General features: G+C 46.9%; 1 protein-coding gene and 1 pseudogene across 12 annotated transcripts in view; one reads left to right on the forward strand and one right to left on the reverse strand.

Moving 5' to 3' along the window:
- The window catches only part of TRABD2A (TraB domain containing 2A), a 78,244-nt gene that overhangs the window by 43,015 nt on the left and 13,578 nt on the right, over positions 1-21,651 (forward strand). For all 12 annotated transcript variants that reach the window (XR_009009962.1, XR_009009964.1, XR_009009966.1 and 9 more), the window contains one exon: positions 20,260-20,406. Coding sequence is in view for 6 of the 12 variants with exons in the window: in XM_057558527.1 (XP_057414510.1) it covers positions 20,260-20,406 (147 nt within the window). In the remaining 6 variants the exon portion in view is untranslated. The remainder of the gene's footprint in view (positions 1-20,259; positions 20,407-21,651) is intronic.
- Positions 8,383-9,251, reverse strand: LOC103011043 (40S ribosomal protein S2-like; annotated as a pseudogene).

Genomic DNA, 21,651 nt, shown 5'->3' on the forward strand with positions numbered 1-21,651 from the left:
ACCCACTGCAGGTGGGGTGGGCTCTCGACGTGGCCTCTGCTGGAGGAGGCCCACCTTCTGCAGCCACTGTGGTGACATGACTGCCAAAGAATGTGATTGATGGGAGAAAGGTATAACAGTATTACTTTCTAATTGTTATCCAGCTTACTTTAATAAGCATATTAGCATTTGAGCTGATTTTCAAGGAAAAGCTAGGATTTACACAGGCAGAGGAAACAGAGGGAGATATTTCAGGTGGGCCAGCAGTGCAGGCGAACCTGGCCAAAAGCATGCTGTGCTGGCCGAATGGTGGTGGGCTGGGCTGTGCAGGGGTGAGGTGTGATGAGGCTGGAGAACGAGTGTGAGGTAGGGAAATCACTGCATGCTCTGAGGGCAGGGGGGCAACACTGGTGTTTTCCAGGGGAAGTGAGAGTATAAATATGAGCAGAGTTGCAGGACATTCACCTGACAGCTGAGTGTGGGCTGGATGGGGCCGAGACACAGGTCACTTCTGCATGGGTGTCAGAGGTAGTTAGCCTCCTGGCTGAGAGCTTCAGTTGTGTTAGCCCTGGACCCTGGGCCATCAGGAGTGAGACACCTGGGGTCTGGGGAGTGAGACAGCTGGGGAGGGGGATAGCTGCCATGTAGAGTTGTTCTCTGTGTGGACTTGATCGTGAGCGTCATCTAGGTTGCTGTGTAAAGGAGAACCTACCATGATTGCTGATATTGGAGAAAATGCAAAATAAGAGAAAGGCCAGAGGCAGGTTGGACTCTAGAAGTATTGGCTGGAATAAACACACACAGCGTGAGGGCTGTGAGTTTCAGTTTTATGTGGGGACTTCCTGAGAACTATAGCTTGGGAGGCAGCCTCTCTGATAGCTCTGAGGAACTGCTCCCAAGAGGAACGGGGAGCAGTCAGTATATATGTGATTTTGATGATGGGGGTACATTCGACCAAACACACATTTTGGTAAGAAGGCTGCTGCTAGTCACAAGGTCTCTGTTAATGATTTTAGTGCTTTTCTAACAATGGGAGGATGCAAGAATCCAGGTTTGCAAAAATTTTCTCCTAAAAAATATCTGTCTGAAGGCCTGTTCTGCCAGTTTTCCCAGAGCACAGAGTGCCTCATTCCTGATCTCTTCCTTGAGGTCAGGCTATGTTAAAGGTCAACAATTGCAGTGGCTAATGACTCAATCCTTGTAGAGCCAGATGGCTAGTGACATTGTTTAGTTGGCAGTGCCCCCTCATGATCATAAATTTAACCTAGGTTTGGAAGGCATTTCCTGACTATTTTGTACCACAGTGCTAGGAATGCTCATTCCTAGGTCAGGCCGGGACTTTGTTGGTAGGCCACTCAATGTGCTATTACTGGACTAGGCCCTGTTAACAGTAGCCAAAAGTCTCTGGACCACCTGTCTTACTAGTCTGTTATGGTCCAGGAAAGATTCCTTCTCGTTGCTTCCTCCCATATCTAGAGTTACACTATTATAATCATTGATCTCATATAGAACTATATATTGGGTCAATTGTTTCAAGTTTCCTAGTCATCACTTTTATTGGAGGCTCAGTAACACATTTTGTAATGCAAGAAACAACGATCTTGTAAAATAGGTAGAATATAAGTAATATAGCTAGTAGCATTAATAGGGCCAAAAGTAAGAATTTAAGCCAAGAATTTCCATTAGGTGCTATATTCCCAGTTGCCTGCCCAATCTGTTCCATACCAGCACCAGCCCAATTTCCTAGTGTTATTAGTTTGATTAGCCTTGGTATGGTTTAATTGTTCCCAACATAAGGGGGCTTTTAGACTTAAATGATCACAGCCTGGTGTTAGCCATATAAATCCATCCCATAACTGAAGGAGGTTATATTCTTTGACTGAAATTTAGCTCGTTGCTCTGATTGAGCTTGAGTAACTTTTAAAGAAAATTCATATTTATGGTCATGGTCAGAACAAGTATGATTCCCATCGAGTAATGTCAATAATGGCCCAAACAGACCTGCAGCCTCTTTCTTCTAGAATAAATTTCCTAAGGGCCATCCAGTTAGAGCCTTGGAGAAGAAAAGTCCACCAAGGTAACCCAGAAGTACTGGATGTAGGTAATTGACCATAAACCCAACACTTGTATTAATTTTTAAAATCTGCCTGGGATTTGTGACCCTGATAGAAAAACACTGATTTATGCAAAAGTCCAAGAAATTAAGAAAACACTGTAAATAATCATGTGGGTCAGGTCTGGCATCTCGAGATAGCTGTCTACTTCTGATGTTGTCTTCTTGTCCTGCTGTGGGTATAGTTTTCTCCTCTGTTTGAACATTGTTTTAAGGTGATTTTGAGGTCAGCAGTCCTCTCAATAGACCAGTCCAGTGCAGGGGCCCTTTCTAAGTGGGAAATATGAATCCAAGAGTCAATTCCCTTCAGTCACTTCGCATGAGCTAGTTAATAGTACCCGATAAGGGTCCTTCCATCTAGGTTGGAGATAGTTCTTAAAATGATGCCTTTTCCTGTATTGCATAATCTCCTGGTTGCAGCTCATGGGGCACCTGGTCTTCATCCAAAGATAGAATACTGACATAAGCTTCAGAAACAAACTTAGAATATCCTTTTAATAATTCATTTAAACTTTACAGTAATGTAATATAACCACAAGGAACGCTCTGGGAAGTGAGTATAGGCAGTAAATACAGACCTCAGTGAACAAAACTAGCATTTAACATTCACTGAAACATAATCCTTTTTTCTCTAAAATTACCCTAATTTCTACCACATACAGCCAAATTAAGACTAATTTGTTTGCAAAATAAGTCTGGTTAATGGGTCACATAGGCTCTTTTAAATTGGCTGGGCTGGAGCTTTTCATAAGGAACCTCAGATCGAGTTTTTTTTTTTTTTTTTTTAATAAATTTTTTTTAAAAAAATTAATAGCTACTTTATTTATTTATTTTTAGCTGTGTTGGGTCTTCGTTTCGTGCGAGGGCTTTCTCTAGTTGCGGCAAGCGGGGGCCACTCTTCATCGCGGTGCGCGGGCCTCTCACTATCGCGGCCCCTCCCGTTGTGGGGGCACAGGCTCCAGACGCGCAGGCTCAACAGTTGTGGCTCACGGGCCCAGTTGCTCCGCGGCATGTGGGATCTTCCCAGCCCAGGGCTCGAACCCGCGTCCCCTGCATTAGCAGGCAGATTCTCAACCACTGCGCCACCAGGGAAGCCCTCAGATCGAGTTTTTAAAAGGCCTCCCAAGACAAGGAAAGCCACACCAAGGGCTTGGCACAGATTCTGCCTGTGATATCTATAGATTTGGGTGAATTCCTGTGTTCCTGAGGTCCCCAGAATATCTTGAGATTCCTGCACCTGTCAGGAGGTGACCTTTCTTATTCATCTGATAAGGCTGCTGGGAACATAAGTTTCCCAGTTTCTGGAGGGATCAGGTAGAGAGAAAAGATAAATGTTTCAATTCTGCTTACAAAGGTATAATTTACCATGTGGCTGTGAGTCATAATTAGCTTGAGGGGAAAGGTTTCCTTATATCTGGAAAACACACATTAAAAGTCAGTAATACTTCAGACGAAAACTATAAAAATTATGACGATATTCACCAGTTCACTCATTCCTATGTAACTAATCTTTTTTGCTAACAGTTTTATGAAGCTGTCAGGCTTTCCATTAGGATTCTTTAATTTCTTACCCAGTTCAGTGGTATGATCCAAATATCAGAAATCTGTTCTTGTCAAAAAGTTCTTTCTATGAATCTTCTTGAAGATGAAGGATTTTTTGCAAAAGCACCAAAGTAAAACAATAACTGTCTATAAATGAGAAAATTCTTTGAAAGGCATGGTTTAAACACCTGATTACAATTCAATTGGCAAAGAAACTTGGCTACTGCTGTGACACACAGCATTTTTTCCTTTTCTCAGTCTCAGGAATTGGAGATGGTCTGATAAGATAAGAATTCCTGTGCACAGGGAAAGAAATACAAATTTTTCCTAGAAGGACTTGTTCCCTTAGGGTCAGAATTCTGAACAGATGTTTTATCAAGCTAGCTTCCTCTAACTTAACTGCGTATGCAAGAAAAGAGCCCCATTTGGGCCATTTTCATGGTGATATTTCCTTTAATACCCAATTAAGTAACTAACTTGTAAGTATCGTTAAGTACATGAACCTGGCTGGAGTGTTAGCTGGAGGCTGGATTTCTGATGCCCCTTGTTTAGGAAAGACTTTAGGCCTGCCCACCTAGTCACCCAGACCAGACTGCTCTGTGTCTTTCAACTGAGCAAATCCCAGTGTCTTTCAACTGGGCTCCCCCAGTGTCTTTCAGCTGGTGGGGGGGCACCTTTTTTCCCAGTGTCTTTCAACTGGTGGGCTAGGTACCTGTTATATATCACCAAATAGAACTCAGGATCATCAACCAATTATCAGGAGATCCAAGAACCAGGAGAGGCTTACTTAAATTCGTTTGGACCTGCTGAGGAGGTGGATGGGCACAAAGGACCCTGCCGGTACCAAGGCTCCAAGGCTCTGGATCCTTATAGAGTTCAGGTGAAGGAGAGAAGTCTGCTCTGGGTCCCTTTGTGGTGGTTAAAGCTGTTGAGTGAAATAAAAACACTTGTGAGAGATGTGAGTTTCAGTTTTATTTGGGGACTTACTGGGGACTATAGCCCAGGAGGCAGCCTCTCAGATAACTCTGAGGAACTGCTTCCAAGAGGTCAGTGGGGCAGTCAGTCTATATGTGATTTGACGAAGGGGGTACGTGCAACCAGGCACACATTTGGTAAGAAGGTTGATGCTAGTCACAAGGAACAGATGTCTCTGTTAACGATTTTAGTGCTTTTCTAAGTATGGGAAGATGCTAGAATCCAGGTTCATAAAACATTTCTCCTAAAAATATCTGTCTGAAGGCCTGTTCTGCCAGTTTTCCCAGAGCACAGGGTACCTCATTTCTGGTCTCCACCTGGAACTCCTTTCAGGATGTGTTGAAGGTCAGTGGCTGCAGTGGCAAGTGACTCAATCCTTGTAGAGCCAGATGGCCAGCGACATTCTTTATGGCAGAAGCAAATACAGTGTGTAGCCATTTTGTGAGCTGCTTACCACTTATGCCTAATTAGGCCCAGTAGCCGGTCCAGATGTGGTTAAGTGTGTGAAGTTAGCTTTATTGTGCTTTTCATTTCGTTCTTCATATCATTCTTCATAGCTTATTGCTCCTGAGGCTTGTCTGTCTTGTCGGTCTTGTCTATCTTGTTTTCCTTTAAACAATTTAAAGGAAAAATTACCTTTCAGGGCAGTAGAAATGAAAAGAACGGAAATTTCTAGGAAGGGATTGAGACAGTCCTGAAGCGCTTAGCAGAGGTTGTAACTTTCACTGGGCCTTGGAGATGGAGAGATTGGTGTTAATTCTTATCATTACCCCAGCATGGTGTGGGATTTGGGAGAAGGAGGTGTGCTAGTTTGCTTGGGCTGCCATCACAGGCTACTACAGACTGTGTGGCTTAAACAACAGAAATTGATTTCCTCACAGTTCTGGAGGCTCACAATACAAAATCAGAGTGCTGGCTGGGTTGGTTTCTGATGAGGCCTCTCTCCTCAGTTTGCAGATGGCTGCCTTCTTGCTGTGTCCTCACATGGCCTTTTCTCTGCACAGAGAGAGAGACCTCACCAGTCCTATTGGATCAGGGCCCCACCCAAATGACCTCATTTAACCTTAATTACCATCTCCAAATACAGTCATAGTGAGGGTTAGAGCTTCAGCCTGTGAATTGGGGGTCGGGGGGCGGGGCACAGTTCAGTCCACAACCATAACAGGAGACGGATGTGCTCAGTCAGCCATGAAGTCAGGGCAGGATGTGGGCTGGGTGGGAGGGGAGGGTGGTCGGGGAACCTGACCAAGGGGAGGAGAGGGCTTGGAGGGTGTGCAGGAAGGAGGTGGCAGGGATTACAGAAGAAGAGGCCCAGTCTGCCTGGTGCGTTCTTCCAGGTTCCCTCGCTGTCCTCTCCTGGTATTCAGGAATTGTCATCATTTACAAAACGACACTTCTTCAGGTCGGAACATCCCTGAAAGTCAGTTTCTCTGGTCCTTATGCTTGAATCCTTTGTCTGAGAAGAACTCAGGTCCAAGTTTTGAGAAACACCTTTCTGCCCCTGAAAAGCAGACCTCGTGTCCATAGAAGTGTGTGGAAGCTTTAGTTCCCAAGTCTGGCACCGTCTTATATGACAGAAAAGGAGCAGGACCTTCTCCGTCGTCTTGCCATGAGGGGTCGGTCTAGACTCTTCCAAGGGCATAGTCCCCTTTCAGGTGAAGAAGGAGAAGCGATTTTCTTTTTTTTTTTTTTTTTAAATAGGAAATTTTTTTTTTTTTTTTAAATTAACTTATTTATTTATTTTTGGCTGTGTTGGGTCTTCGCTTCTGTGCCAGGGCTTTCTCCAGTTGCGGAGAGCAAGGGCCACTCTTCATCGCGGTGCGCGGGCCTCTCACTATCGCGGCCTCTCTTGTTGTGGAGCACAGGCTCCAGACGCGCAGGCTCAGTACTTGTGGCTCACGGGCTTAGTTGCTCCGTGGCATGTGGGATCTTCCCAGACCGGGGCTCGAACCCGTGTCCTCTGCAGTGGCAGGCAGATTCTTAACCACTGCGCCAGCAGGGAAGCCCGGAGAAGCGATTTTTAAGAGTGGCTGGGAAAGGGGGAAATAAATGAGCTTGAGGGGGACGTCCTGACTGCCTGGATACCCAGGTGAGGTGGGAGAGGCAAGGACCAGAAATCCTCAAGGTGTCTTGAAAAATTATGCGGGCGGAATGTTCTGAGGATGCGAGAGATCTTCCCCTCTGCTCCCCAACTATACTTCAAGGGACCGAATGGCTCTCAAAACTGAACTAAGAAAAAAAGAAAACGCAACCACCCAACGCCCCAGAAGGTGAGGGCTGCGCCTGAACAGATGCCAGGGGCTTTGTTTGAGAGCTGGGCGGCTGAGGGGTGGTGAGGCGGGGCTGACGGGAGCCGCATAACGGTGGTGCCTTTCATATTCAGAGCAGCCCTTTGATCGGAGGGCGATGAAAGTGCTGGAAAGTGGAGAGGCTCGATGCGGGGGCGGGGGGGGGCCTTTATCTTCGACAAAAAAGGCATCTGCCGGACCCCAGCCCCCTCACCCCCCCTTCAGCCTGTGGGCTCCCACAACAATGCCCCAACTGGGACCTGGGTCTCCCCACAGCTGAAGAAGTCTCAGGAAAGAGAAAGAAGTCTGCTGCACGTGTTGGACAGGGAGCTTAATGGATTCTTTCCACAAGCCCAGAAAGAAAGGGAGAGAGAAGAGGGGATGTGGGGAAGCAAGGGGGGAGTGGAAAGGGAGACATGGCGGGGAGAGCGGGGAAGGAAGGGTGGCATTTGAACACTGAATTAAACTGTCAGGTAATAAGCTTGTTACTTCTTCCAGGGAACACAACTTTTCAGAAGACAGTGCAGATGGGGTGAGTATGTGTCATTGGAGGGAAGGGGAAGAGTATTCAGCTGACAAGACATGGTTTTGGGTGGACTGATAATTTTTTTTCTAAAAGACAGTATAATAAAAGACAAACACTAAAGTGAAAGCAGAAATCTGTCTATCTAGCTGTGTTTTCGAAGGGGAAAAGTAAGTCCCTTTAAGTCTTTGCACTGTTAGAAACTTCATGCTAATTGGAGCTTTATCATAACTGCAATAATTTCCACTAGTTCTTCCTTTCTTGCTGTCTCTTACCCCTCATACAATCTCAACTAATGCAGATTAAGAGACTTGAAACAGAACAATTGCTTTTCGGCCTGGAGATGAGTATTTTCTTCTTGTGGATGATTTTTTGAGTCTATTCTGTGGGGTAGATGTACTCTTTGGGTGTAAATCTCATGGCTCAGCCAGTGCTATACCATTGAGTCAGATGTCCACCCAGGTGTAACTGGCATGGCCTGGGGAGGGAGGGGACAGGCAGAATCACATCCTATGTAGGGCTGTCTCTTCAGGGGCTGTGGTTTGGGTAGAGGGTTGGGGGAGGAGGGAGCACAGTGATTTGGCACTTCTGGAACACCTAGCAGGAGAAAAAAGTCTGAAATAAGAGGATGGTTTCGTGGATTTTTTCCCCCAGTGGTGGAAACTGACCTGACACAGTGATCTGGGTGAGGGCCATTAATTAACAGACATGGAAGGCTCCATGGAGCCTCATGGCCTGTGCTGAGGGGGGAGAAACAAGGGAGGCAGAGAGGACAGAAAGTGAGACGAGGGCGTCTGCTTCCCTCGCTTCCTGAGATGGAGCAACTCAAGGACTTATAAGTAGATGACCATCTCAGGTCATCACATCCAATCTCCCGCCCTGTTGGGGGCAAGAATCCTCTCTATGTGGTCATTCCAATTTTTTTTTAACGGCTTCATTCACTTTATTTTTCTCATATAAAACTATGTGGTGGCTACAGCTGGAGCCTGGGTCCTCTGCACGGAAACTCTGGTGTGGGTCTTTACAACATCGTCAGTGAATTCCTGATACGGAGACTTGGTGAACGCTGTCTCTTTCCAGAGATCAGGAGTGAGATAACTGTAGGTCTTGGAAATGGCATCAAAAGTGGCCTTGGCAAAGTTGCCCAGGGTGGTAGTGCAGCCCCTGGCAGAGGTGTAGCAGTCGTCAATTCCAGCCATCATCAGTAGCATCTTGGGCACAGGGGCTGAGAAGATGCCAGTACCCCTGGGGCCAGGGATAAGGCACATTAGCACAGAGCCACAGCGGCCAGTCACCTTGCAAGTTACAGTATGGGGCTTGCTGATCTTATCCCCCAGTAGCCTCGCCGCATGGCCATGATGGAGAGCTTGGCCAGATGGGGGCCCCATGGATGGCAGTGGCTATCTGCTTAGAGCACTTGACACCCAAACCGACATGGCCGTTGTAATCCCCAATGGCGACAAATGCCTTGAACCTGGTCTGCTGGCCAGCACGGGTCTGCTTTTGCACAGGCATAATCTTGAAAACCTCCTGCTTGAGGGATGTTCCTAGGAAAAAGTCAGTGATCGCAGATTCCTTGATGGGCAGAGGGAAGAGATAGCTCTCCTCCAGGGACTTGATCTTCAGGTCCTTGACCAGGCGGCCCAGCTTGGAGACGGGGAGCCACTCCTCGTCCTCAGCCTCGCCTCCACGTGCTCTGCGGCCCCGACCCTGGCTGTGACCCTGACCCCGGACGCCGCTGCCAAAGCTTCCGTGGAAGTCACCGGGGCCTCCCATTCCAGGGCCCCCAGGGGCCTCTGGGCCCTCCCGCAGCACCGGCGTCATACGCCATTTGGTGTTCTTACGAAGAAGAAGGGTCATTCAAAAATTTTTTTTTTTCACATCTTTATTGGAGTATAATTGCTTTACAGTGGGGTGTTAGTTTCTGCTTTATAACAAAGTGAATCAGCTATACATATACATATATCTCCATATCTTCTTCCTCTTGGGTCATTCCAATTTTGATTGAACTGTCCCAGTGTCAGGGAGAGCTCTGTTACAGTTCCCCAGGGAACATCCTTGTGCCCTAATGAAACAGGAGGGAAAGGGGCAGGGCACAACCTTTAAAAGAATGACATAGCTATAGGACATGATGAAAACTAGTAAGAACCAACTGGGTCCAAGATGGCGGAAGATTTGACTTCCAGTGGACCTTGAGCCTCATTATATGCTCATTGTAATACATTAGCATATGCTAAATGACACACCCACAGGCGCCATGACAGTTTTGAGGCCCAGCATAAAAGGCTAAAAAGTGGGCCATGGCCCAATTCCTGGAAATCCCCGCCCCTTCCCCCAAATAGTTGGAATAATCCTCCCACTCATTAGCCTATGAAATTACCCAGCCCATAAAAACTAACCACCCCATATTTCGAGGCCTCTTGCTTCTTGCCTTTCCATGACCCACACTCCGTCTTTGGGGGTGTGTTTATCCCAAGGCCTCTCGCCTTCTGAGATAGTGCACACTTTGTCTGTGGAGTGTATTTTTCTCTAAATAAATCTGATTCTTATCCATCACTTCGTCTTCAAATTCTTTCACGATGAAGAAAGAACCTTAAATTCACTGGCGACACTAGCATATTTATTACACACTTGTGCTTGTATTTCTATAGGAGTGATTCCTAGAAGTGGGACATGTACATTTTCTCTTTTGATGGCTGCTAACAAATTATGCATGTGTGGAAACACACACTGTATTGATACATACAAAAATGAGTACATGGCAGTCATGGCGAGACAGGGAGCTCAAAAAGAAGGAAGGACTTTCTAATAGTTAAAAATGTCTCACAATAGAGCAGAGCACCTGACTTGGGGTAACAGATGTTCAAAAAGTAGAGCTTGGCACACTCTGGAGACCACTGGGAACCTCTCCAAGGAGGCAAGTCCCCCACTGGTGGCTTCTGTGGCCCTGAGTCCTTCCAAATACAATGCATTTTCTAGGTGAGGCTTGGAGAACAACAAAGGTTTTGCAGGACCCATTCAGAAGCACTCTGAGCCCATCTCCTTGCAGAGGCTTCCACTGGGCTCTGCTCGCCCTCTGCTGTAGACACAGGCCTATCTACTGTATCCCCAGCTAGGATGCCCTGGATTCTGCTGGGACCCTCCCCTGGTGGCCTCAAGAGATAAATGAGTTTTTCCCAACAGGTCAGAAGTCTTCCTATGAGCCCAAGGGGGACACCCTGAAGATAGCAAGAATGGCTGGTGGAAGAGCTTTAGGCAAAGCTGCTATTTTGCATGGTTGAGGACAGAAATCTTTACAGGTTTCAAGGGAAGTAGCCTGGTTTGCTCTAAGGTCTTGGAGGCTCTTGGCGTCACCTTTTTTTTTTTTTTTTTTTTGATGTGGAGGGCCAAACTATAGTTCTGGGGTGAGGAAGTGACTGTGATGGTTTCTCTCTGGGGTCTTCACCTGGGCCTGAGCTCCCACTGAGTGTTCGTGTTTATCCTTTACTGCCCTCTGTGACCTGTGGCCATCACAGGCCCTTTTGTCCTGTCCCCCTGCCAACAGCCATGCCTCAGGGCAGGGGCCCCATCTTCCTTCCCGAATGCAGTTCCACCTCCCGGAGGACGGCTGACTGCAGGGTGGGGGAGGGCTTGCTGCTGCTGTTATTATCATTATTGCTACTACTATTATTGTAAATCCTGCTTATCCCTTTGTTGTCCCCTCCAGGCGCTCAGAGCTCTAATATTCCACCACCTCCACCTCTCATCCTCTCTTCTCTAATGCATCTTGCTTTGCCCTCAGGTGCTGTTAACAGATTGACAGTGAGTGACAAGGACCTGTGTGAAGGTGTCTGTTACCCAGCAGTTTTCCTTTAAGAGAATTGGTTGTTGCTATGGCAGCACAGTAGCTTGGCAAGGTGGCAACCATATAGAAGGCTTTAGAGAGGAATTCTTGGAGCTTTCTGGTGCATTCCCAAAGCCGGACTGAAGAAGACAGAATGTGGATTTCTTCTGAAATAATGTTTTAAATGGAGGGTTCTAGTTAGTTGAGTCCGCAGAACGGCTTATGTTTGTGGAAAAACCGTAGAAACAGTACCGTTTCAGGAGCATGCTGGCCCCATCCACCAACACCCTTGTAGCCCACATCCTTCCTTGTGAGGATATGAGTCAGACTCTGAAAACTATGGTGCGGAGAACTGTCAGTCAGGGTCGGAGGACTGAGCCAGTAACTCACTGCAGCTCTCGGAAGACATTTCATATTTGAAAGAGTTGAACGTGGTCGGTATTCATCTCTTGAGGTTCTTAGAGCTCTGACCCTGACTGAATTCAATCAATCGCTCCCAGCCCCGCCTGCATGTCGGAGTCACCTGGGGGGGGGGGGGGAAATGTAGGCAGTGCTTCACACTAGCAGAGCTGTCATTACAGAAGCGGCCCCTCCAAGGGGGCTAGTGCACGTGCTTGTCCTGGTTTATGTGCAGCTGTTAGGAAGCATGGGGCAGCCCTGGATGTACCGTGTGGACTGATGCCCGGAGGAAAAGAGATGAACAAGCTGCAGAGCGGTGCGTGAGGCCTGCTAAGACTTATGTCCATGATGATGTGATGGATAATGAGTTATAATCTGTGTTTTGGAAAAAAAATGGCTTAGGAGGTTTCTGGGAAAACCAAACCATCTGGGTGTTTGGAAGGGGAGGCTCATCTGAGATCTTGGAGAAATGAACCTGAATCTTTGTAGGATTGTGTGAAATCTTCAACTGTAGACTTCTGCCTGGATTTCTCCTTGGGATCTGCCTGAGTCAGCCTGAGCCCAGAGCAGAGGTCCCAGGACATCTTTGGATTAGGGGCAGTAGGGTCACCTCTGGGATGCCTCCAAGGGGCTTCCTGTATCCAACCTGCTTTCTCACTGGAAAGGCGTAGGAAACCTTCATTTTGTCCCTTCTTGCTGTCAGAAATTTCCCTTTTCCTTTTCCATGATTTGCCTTAGTCATTGATTTTACCTTGTGGATAGAAAGTCTCAGCCTACATTTACTTCAAAAACAATGGAAGTTATCTCTGTTTGCCAAGACTTGGCTTTTTATTCCTTGATTTTTTTACATTACATTGTAATGTATAGCTTCAGTATTTATTTATGGAAAGGTTTTTATTTGACTGCTTAAAGGCCAAAGGAGCAAAAACAAAAACAAAACCAAAAAAAGTGGAGGCGATATCTCTGCTTCTTTCTATCTATCTATCTATCATCTATCTATCTATCTATCTACCTATCTATCTATCTACCTACCTATCTATTATCTGTCTGTCTGTCTGTGTATCTATCTGTCTGTTTTTACATGCAGAGACTATCCTTGGAAAGAGATTCAAGACACTAGCAGCAGTGATTACTTTTAGAGAGGGTGATTGGGGAACAGGAATGGGAGGGAGATTCATTTCTTTGTACTGTTTGAAATTTTTACCATATGCATATTAACGATCTTTTTAAAAAGTTATTTACTTAATTTAGTTATTTTTTGGCTGAATTGGGTCTTTGTTGCTTCTCGTGGGCTTTCTCTAGTTGCGGCGAGCGGGGGCTACTCTTCGTTGCGGTGCGTGGGCTTCTCATTGTGGTGGCTTCTCTTGTTGCGGAGCATGGGCTCTAGGTGCGGGGGCTTCAGTAGTTGTGGCGCATGGGCTTAGTTGCTCCACGGCATGTGGGATCTCCCCGGACCAGGGCTCGAACCCGTGTCCCCTGCATTGGCAAGTGGATTCTTAACCACTGCGCCACCAGGGAAGCCCCATATTAACTATTAAAAGGAGAGTAGAGCTGAGATTGATATGCTTTATGAGTAGACTTTGTCCTCAAATTCTTTTTTTGTGTGTGTGTCCTTAAATTCTTACACTGAAATACTAATCCCCAGGACCTGTGACCGAGACCTTATTTGGAAATAGGGTCTTTGCAGATGATCAAGTTAAGGTGAGATCATTGGGGTGGGCACTAATCCAATATGACTGTGTCCTTATAGAAAGAGGAAATTAAGACACAGAGAGACACACAAGGGAAAACGCCATGTAAATATTGGAGTTATGCTGTCACAAGCCAAGAAAATACCAGAAGCTAGGAGAGAGGCCTAGAACAGATCCTTCTCTAACACCTTCAGAGGGAGCATGACACCACTAACACCTTGATTCTGGACTTCCAGCTTCCAGAACTGTGAGACAATATGTTTCTGTTGTTTAAATTACACAGTTTGTTAAGATAGTCCTAGCTATCTTAACAACCAGTGCAACATGTGAGAAAATGTTAGCAGAAACTCCAAAGAAAGGAATTGACTGGATACAAGGGGTAGTGGGCAGTGGGGAGTTGGTTGGGGAGGAGGTGTGGGGTAGCATGCATGGCCAGGGACACTCGGCTGGGACCCCTTGCCTGCTCCTTTGCCCTGGCTCCCCTTCCTGGTTGCCTGCCCCTGGCCCCCGGCTGGACGTGCTGTCCAGTACACCCGGGCTTTCTGGCTGTCTCAGAACAGCCCTTGTGCCCCACCTACGATCACCTGTTACTGATCCCGCAACATAAGAGGTTAGGTCATTGACAACGCCCATCAAGGTGAACTTCCTGGAAGATGCCTCTGGGGTCAACTTAGCCAAACAGAGTTGTTTCTTAGGAATTTGCTTCTCTGTGAGTCACTTCCTGGAACCCCACATTTGTTAGACTGGCCCAGACTTTGCCAAGCACAGCAAGGAGAGTAAACTACATAAGGACGATGGGCAGTTGATAATCCTTTGGAGAGGCCCCTGTAGGTTTCTGAGGAAGCTGGGTCTGGCCCTTAGTGGCTTTAGCTGGGGTGAGTTTGGGGCTGTGTATTGTTTTTGTGCAGCCCTCATGTGCTCCGTGTCCTCTGCCTCAAGACGTGGAGACTTCCTGCAGGGACCTGGGGGTGGTGACCTCCTCTACTCAGGGGCAGACACAAATGGCCACCCTTGCTTTGCACCAGAGGTTTGCAGCAAGGAAGGCACCTCCGGCAGTGCCTCCAGGGCCCTGCCCCTGGTTGGACAGAGCTCTGGTGGCCCCAGGAGTGGACATTGAGCCGAGGTCTGGGCAGCAGAGGTGATAAAGGGCTGCTGTTTGGAGGAGGCAGAGACTCACCTCCTTGACTGTGTGGTGGTGAAGATGGTAGCTAACAAGGGCTCAGAGTCACTGGGTGTGTTAGGCTCCAAGGAAACCCTGGGCCTCACTCAGAGACTTCTTTCTCAGGAAACCATGTTTGGTCTTTCTCCCAGGAGTCTAGTTTGTGTCAATAGAGCTTTGCTCTGTTAGACATAAACTGCACCAGAGGCTTGCCCAGGTCCCTGCTCAGCCACGGAGGGAGGAGTTGGGGTGGCTGCCTTCTAGGAACACCTGGGCCAAACTGTCCCTTTAGGTGCTTCTCTGAGCCTTCCTTTGGCTTTCACAGAATGCGTTTCATGGAACAGATAACGAGCCCTGTGTTTGGTGCTCAGGATCTTCCGGGGAGCACTGTGGGCTGGGATCCTTGCTCTTTCCAGCCAAGAAAACCCAGCCCCTTCCGCCAAATCTCTTAGGTGGGCACTTGAGGCAGAGTGGTCAATGGCTTATCCGGTGCTGGCTTTTCATCTGCAAGATGCTTAAGGCCTCTCAGAAGTAGTTAGGCTGTAAATAAGCACAGGATTAAAGCCTCCAAGCTTAATAGTTAGAAGGTTGTAGCAGCTCTAGAAGAAAAGACTCAGTGAGTATAGGAAGTTGTGTTAGAGATTTAAAAAGGGCATTTCTGTGGTTTTTTAGGAAAAAAAGAAAGACTTAGCACCAACTCAGACACATGCACAGTTCACTGTTCACACTTCCTTAAAAGACATGTATTTCTAGTATGGCCTCCTCAGAGTTGCTGGGTGCCACAAGGAAGGACCTCCTTCCTGCCAAGGCAAAGCAGCAAAGGGCTAATCTGGGAAGGGTTTTGATTTGCTTGTGGATGGGCTGTCCTAGCAAGCCTGAAATCATAGAGTGAAAGTTTAACTTTGGGGAGGGTGATGTCTTTCTGTGATACACCAGCCCCCTCCTCCTCCTCCTCCTCTTCTTCTTGACATCACCTCCCGCACTTCCAGGTAAAATGAAAACCCTAGGACGGCAAGGATCTTGTCTTTCTTGTTCATTACTGTATCTTCAGTGCTTGGATCAGTAGGCACCAGTAACAATTTATTGGCTGAATTAATGAATGGAAGAAGAATGAACGAACTTCAGGAATATTTAGCACTGTACTTGCTGTGATTCTGTTCTTTATTAGTTGACTCAAGAATGACCTTTCATGACACCTTTCAGATCCATTACACTCTCTCATTCTTGATGATGCTTGGTTGGCCAACCACTCAATTTCCAGAATTCTAGGCTAACCCAGGATTACGACTGGCTTTTTGCTCCCTATCCTGCGCTTCCCCCCACCCCCATCCCCAGCCTCTGCTGTCCCCAGACCTTCTGTTGCTTGAGGACCACAGGCTGCCTGGGAACCTTCAGGATGAGCACCATTAGCCAGGTTACTGTTCTGATGTTTTTCTTCCACCAGGGACTCTGTGTAATTCTGAATAGGAACGTGTCTGATATCTTGACTAACTTAATGCACTAAACTCCCCGTCAACCATTTTAATGTCTCAAGGACATTACTTCTTCCTAGGCAAATGGGAAGACTACATTTCCCAGCCCCTTTGAGGATTAGGCAAGGCCATGTGACTACTTCTCGCCAATGAATTGTGGGAATTCCAGGCTGAGGCATTTAAGAACTGTAGGTCGCCTACCATGTTGACTCTATTGCCTCCCATGGAAACCGATGGGAGAAGAGTGTCACGAGATAAACCAAACTGGATTCCCAAGGGACTAGATGGATGAAAGGGCCACTACCTCACTCAGACTTTGTGTGAGCAAGCTACAGACATTTGCTAAGCCATTGAAATTTCAGGTTTAATTTGTTATTGTGACAGAGCTTAGCCTATCCTGATTTATACCAGGAGAATATGGGAGTTTAAGAGAATGGAGGCTTTGTAGGCACAAGCATTTAAGGAATAAGCCCAAATGCAGACCTCCCAAAGCTGGCTGAGGGATAAGCTCAAAGAAAACGTGAGTCTCTGGGGGTAAGATTTACTCCCCCCACATTAGGCCTAATACTCCTCCCCTGCCTCCACCCCCCATTTACTTTTCTGAGAAGTTTGGTGAGTCTGGCTTTTCTGGAGATGCTCCCTATTTGGCTTGGCTGGCGAAATTTTGCTGGGCTTCCTTTATTAAGCGTCCATCCTGCGTCAGACTTCAGTTTTTGGCAGAGTCATTTCTAAACCTTATTCGTTCAGTCAAAATTTATTGAATGCTTACTGTATGTCATGTCCTGTTTGCCAGATGGGAAGGATGCAGAGGTGAGGAGGACACGATTGCTACCCTTGGGGTGGCTACACAGGGCGATGCCATTAGCGGTGTAATCGAATAGTCACAGGAGGCTCTGGGCAAAGAGGAGATAGTCTCATTGTGCCTGGGAGTTAATGACAGAGACTTCACGAGGAGGAGATTCTCCTGTTGCTATTTCAAAGGACACGTGTGTGTCTGCCATAGGGATGAGGGTAGGAGAAGCCTTCCAGGCAGAGGGAAGCGTGGGCATGTGCAATCGCAGCAGCGCGGTTCCCCTGGCACGCAGCTGGGGCTGCATCAGCTCGGAGGTACAGATTGTACCGGAGGCAGGGCTTCTGTATAAAATTGGCTTTGGGAGATTGTCTGCGTTACCACTTAATGCTTATTGAATTTGTGTTTTAACGGAGAGTTAAATTTTTACTAAAAAAAAAAAAAAAAAAAAAAAGCAGAAGTAAAAAGGTTTTTAGAAAAAAGAAAAGTAAAAATCTTTTGACTGGTTAGGCATCAATACCAAGGAAATAATTTGAAAATAGAAAAAACTTTCTGCTCCCGGATGCTCTTGATGGTGTTATTCATGATAGTTTTTTAAAAATGAAGACCTAACTATTTGACAATAGAAAGTTTAGCTAAGTGATGGCCTATCACATGCAATGTGAGGCTAAGAACTCTGTCATGTGAGGAGATGCTTACACTGTCACACAAAAAGTGCAGGATACTAATATTTTTTTAATTGAAGTATAGTTGATTTAGAGTGTTGTGTTAATTACTGCTGTACAGCAAGGTGACACAGTTAAGGATACTAAATATTACGTATAATACAATCAATTGTATAAAAGGTATAGAATAAACTGAAAGAAAATATACTCAAAATATACCCACATGTTGTTAAAAGCAGTTATAACTCGAGTGTTGAAATTATGGGCAATTTAAAACTTCTTTTGTATAAAATTTTCTGTTTTCTAGATATAGTGTGAGTGCTACTCTTATCTGGGTGAAAAAAAAGCTTTAGTGTGCCTTTCTTTCTGATTCCTTTTCTGCTTCCCCATTTCCCTCTCTCCTCCCTCCTCTAACCCTCCCTCCCTTCTTCCCAATTTCAGATTCCTAGGTCTTTAGCATAAGCCTAATAATTTAAATTAGACCATATGACAAAAGTCAGTTACGCTACTTGGTAGCAGCGTACCTCGTGTACAGCATGGTGGTGAAGATCTCGGGCTCTGGTATTGAACTGTTTGGGTTCACACACTTTGTGGGGACACTTTGGTTTACTAACCTATGTGACCGTAAGCAAATTATTTAACTTCTTTCCCCCTCATTTTCTTGTTCTTTAAAATAGATTTAACAATAGTTACTACCTTAGGATGTTGAGAGTATTAAATGAGAACAGAAGCAAACTCTTTAGCAGGGTACATAGTCAGCACTCAGAAAATAATGTTACTAGCTTAGTTTTGGTATGCAAACTTATTTAAAGCTTAATCATCAAAAGCAAAGACAAACATTCTAGCAAGTCTTTGTAAGCTTCTTGTCAACAGGTGACCTTTGAATACGTTGAGAGGGGACTGAATAAACAAAGTTCTTATTTAACATATAATGTGGCCCATACAGTGTTCCCCAATTTGCAGACTGGTGAGTGTATTAGAATGAGTGGCTCAATCTTCTCTAAATACCAAGAACACTTTAATAAAAACATTCCATAATCAATGGAAACTCTTAGAGGAAGGTCTCTTAGCAACAGGTAACCTGGGCTCATCCTGAATGCCTTTAGAACACTAAAAGCCAACAGCAGGTGTTTGTGAGCCGATCAGACCCTGGGATCTTGGTTTGGATGAATTATACTGAGACAGAATGTGTGAAGCCTTAGCCTGGGGCATGGCAAACCTGAGAGGTGCTTCCATAACGCCCCCTCGCCTCCCCTACAAAGGTTCATTCCTCCAGCTGATTGAAAGCCATTTAGCAGCACCCAGTGGTGTGGCTAGGTCCTCACTGTATGGCTTTAGAACCCAGGGGCTCATCTTGAGTTTCCTCACTTAGACTGAAATTTGCAGACATGCCCATGGATATGTCTGCTTCTGTCAACTCACATCACCAGCAGAGGGGTGGGGAGGGTGGGAACACAGCATGGCCCAGAGGGTCCTGTCCCAAGATAGAAGCGGCTGGTCTGCAGATCCTTGGGGAGCTGACCTCCAGGAGAGGCTGGAGGAGGTGTCTCTGACAGGGATGGGGGCATGTGGAGAGAAGAGAGGAGAGGAGGGCATTTTACAAAGAGGGAGCTGCCCCCCTCCACATTTGGTTAAGGTGCCTTGACAGGGACAGAGTAACCCAGGCAGGAAGGGGTGTGGAAGGGGGGTGTGTGGCAGGCAGGCTCACGCGCGGTGGCCTGTGGGAAGCAAGGTGACAAGACTCCCATGCTCTTTGCCACTCAGAATGAGGAGGAGAAAGAAGGGGATTGGGGTTGCATAGTGTCATTTGATGACTTGAGACCTGCCATGTGTTATCTCCAGAGAATTGAAAATTTCCTACTGAAGATCTCATGATCAGACAGGTCCCGCCTGTCTGCATTTCAGCCAGAGGGAGAGGGGGAACATTCCAGCAAAGGCAGTATCCTATACACTGACTACTGGGGCAGCTGTCAAAGGTGATACGACTGTGTCCATACTTGGGCGAATGAGAGGGAAAATGCCACAGTGCTGTCAGGAGCCTTGTAGAGGGTGGCTGGTCCCAATTCCCACCTGGAAAGGTGCCAGAATCCCCGCCTTTCCCCCTCTGTCCTAGCTCTCCAGTGCCAAGGGGAATTCACTGCTTTGTAAAATTCCTTGAGTCTGGATTGTCCCTAAAGATGTTCCAGTTAACCCTTCTCTGGTGATGTGTGCCTGAAATCAGCTTGGGAAACCCAGCACGCTATCCCCTCCTCGGGGAGAAGCAGAGCACACTCTAGTGTGTCAAGACTTGGCAAAATTCATAAAGATAAAAATCTGTTTGATTTTGTGTAGCCTTCATTTCCCCTCTTTTTCCCACAATAACGTCCATTAACATTCCATGGAGCTAATGAATCCATTAGCTGGCAAATGCCACCCTGATGGTTGGAAAAGACCTGTGTGTACTGTGTACAGTCCTGTCCAGTCCTTGATGTAGTTGAAACCTGTTGGTTCGTGTGTCTGTCTGTGTGTCCCTCCCTGCCCCACCTCCCCAGGTCCTCACAAGCCAGCTCTCTGGGACCCTCACCTCTTGAACACTCTCATGGGAGAGTTCCAGGTTGTCGGTGTCCCTCTTAAGGCACTTCCCCAGGTGTCATCTGATGGGGGCTGACTTGGGCAGGACTATCCTCCTTTTCTTTGGCCACGGTCCAGGGATTTGCATTCCCTTTTTTAGCAGCAGGTCCATGTCCTTATATAACGAACACAGGTGAGGCTATTGCCAACTATGGACAAAAGAAATAAGATGGCAGCTAATGATTGCTGTGTCAGTGGACTTAAAAGAGACCTATATTTTCTCCACTCAGGTCATCTTTGCTTTAAACCAGACCATCCTGCAGCAGGAGAGCCTGCGAGCGGGCAGCCTTCAGATCCCCTACACAACAAAGGACCTCATCAAACACTATAACTGCGGGGACCTCAGCTCCATCATCTTCAGCCATGACAGCTCCCAGGTGAGAGCCCTTATCCCCTGTTCAGCTCAGGGTGCATTTAAGTGCAAGAATAAGGACGTTACCTGCCGACACTGGGACATCCTGTGTACAGAGGATCGAGGTCATGAAAGGCTCTAAAAATACAATTGGGCAGATGTAGGTGTTGAGTGGGATGCTGCAGCTAACAAAAGCATTCTTTAAGAAACTTAAGAACTGAGGGGGGACTTCCCTGCTGGCTCAGTGGTTAAGAATCCTCCTGCCAATGGAGGGGACACAGGTTCGAGCCCTGGTCCGGGAAGATCCCACATGCTGTGGAGCAACTAAGAGCATGTGCCACAACTACTGAGCCCACACGCCACACTACTGAAGCCCTCGTGCCTAGAGCCTGTGTTCCGCAACAAGAGAAGCCACCACAATGAGAAGCCTGCGCACCGCAACGAAGAGTAGCCCCTGCTCACCGCAACTAGAGAAAGCCCGTGTGCAGCAACGAAGACCCAACTCAGCCATAAATAAATAAATAAATTTATTTATTTAAAAAAAAACAAAAAAAGAACTGAGAGGGGCATTGATGAGAGTTAATTCCCAGATGAAGTCAAAGGATGAAGCTTCAAGGGACTTGGCGGCAGGCTCCATGGCTTAGGCAGCAGGCAGCATGAACCAGCCTTCAGAGAGAAGGGGTCTGTGTCTGAAAGCCTCCTTGCTGACTTAGGTAACTTTTGAGAAATGATGGAGCAGAGCTTTGGCTGCAGCTTCCGGTGACGTCCAGAAACATGTGAGCATGATGCAATGGGAAGTGTTCATGGTATTCTTATGGGGGGGGCACATAAGAAGCTGGGGAGGCTGCCAGCATTTCCGGACATGGATTCCATCCTGCAGTACTGCAGTGAGTGTGGCCGAAACTGGTGCAGCCGGTGTAGACACAGGACAGGCCTTACCTGGGGGCCATCTAGGGGAAGAAAGTGGCCGGCCAGAGCTCAGAGGATGGCAGCCTCCCTACAGGAGGGAGGTAGGTTGGATATTTGTTATGCTTCGATCAACAAGCTTCCTGTGGGACAAACCCTGGCTTCCTTCCCTTCCCCACTAAGATCACGTGGAAGTGGTGAGTCCAGCTGAGCTTCTGAGATGGGGGAGCGTGTAGTCTTGCCCACCTTCAGGACACTGGCAAAGAGAGAGGAGGGAGCTGGTGGGTGTGAGGGATGCTGTCCAGGTCTGGTAGATCCGGGGACCCTGTCATAGGACATGTGAGGGAGTTTAAGAGGTGAAAAA

The sequence above is a fragment of the Balaenoptera acutorostrata genome, chromosome 12, assembly GCF_949987535.1.
Source record: "Balaenoptera acutorostrata chromosome 12, mBalAcu1.1, whole genome shotgun sequence".
Taxonomy (NCBI): Eukaryota; Metazoa; Chordata; class Mammalia; order Artiodactyla; family Balaenopteridae; genus Balaenoptera; species Balaenoptera acutorostrata.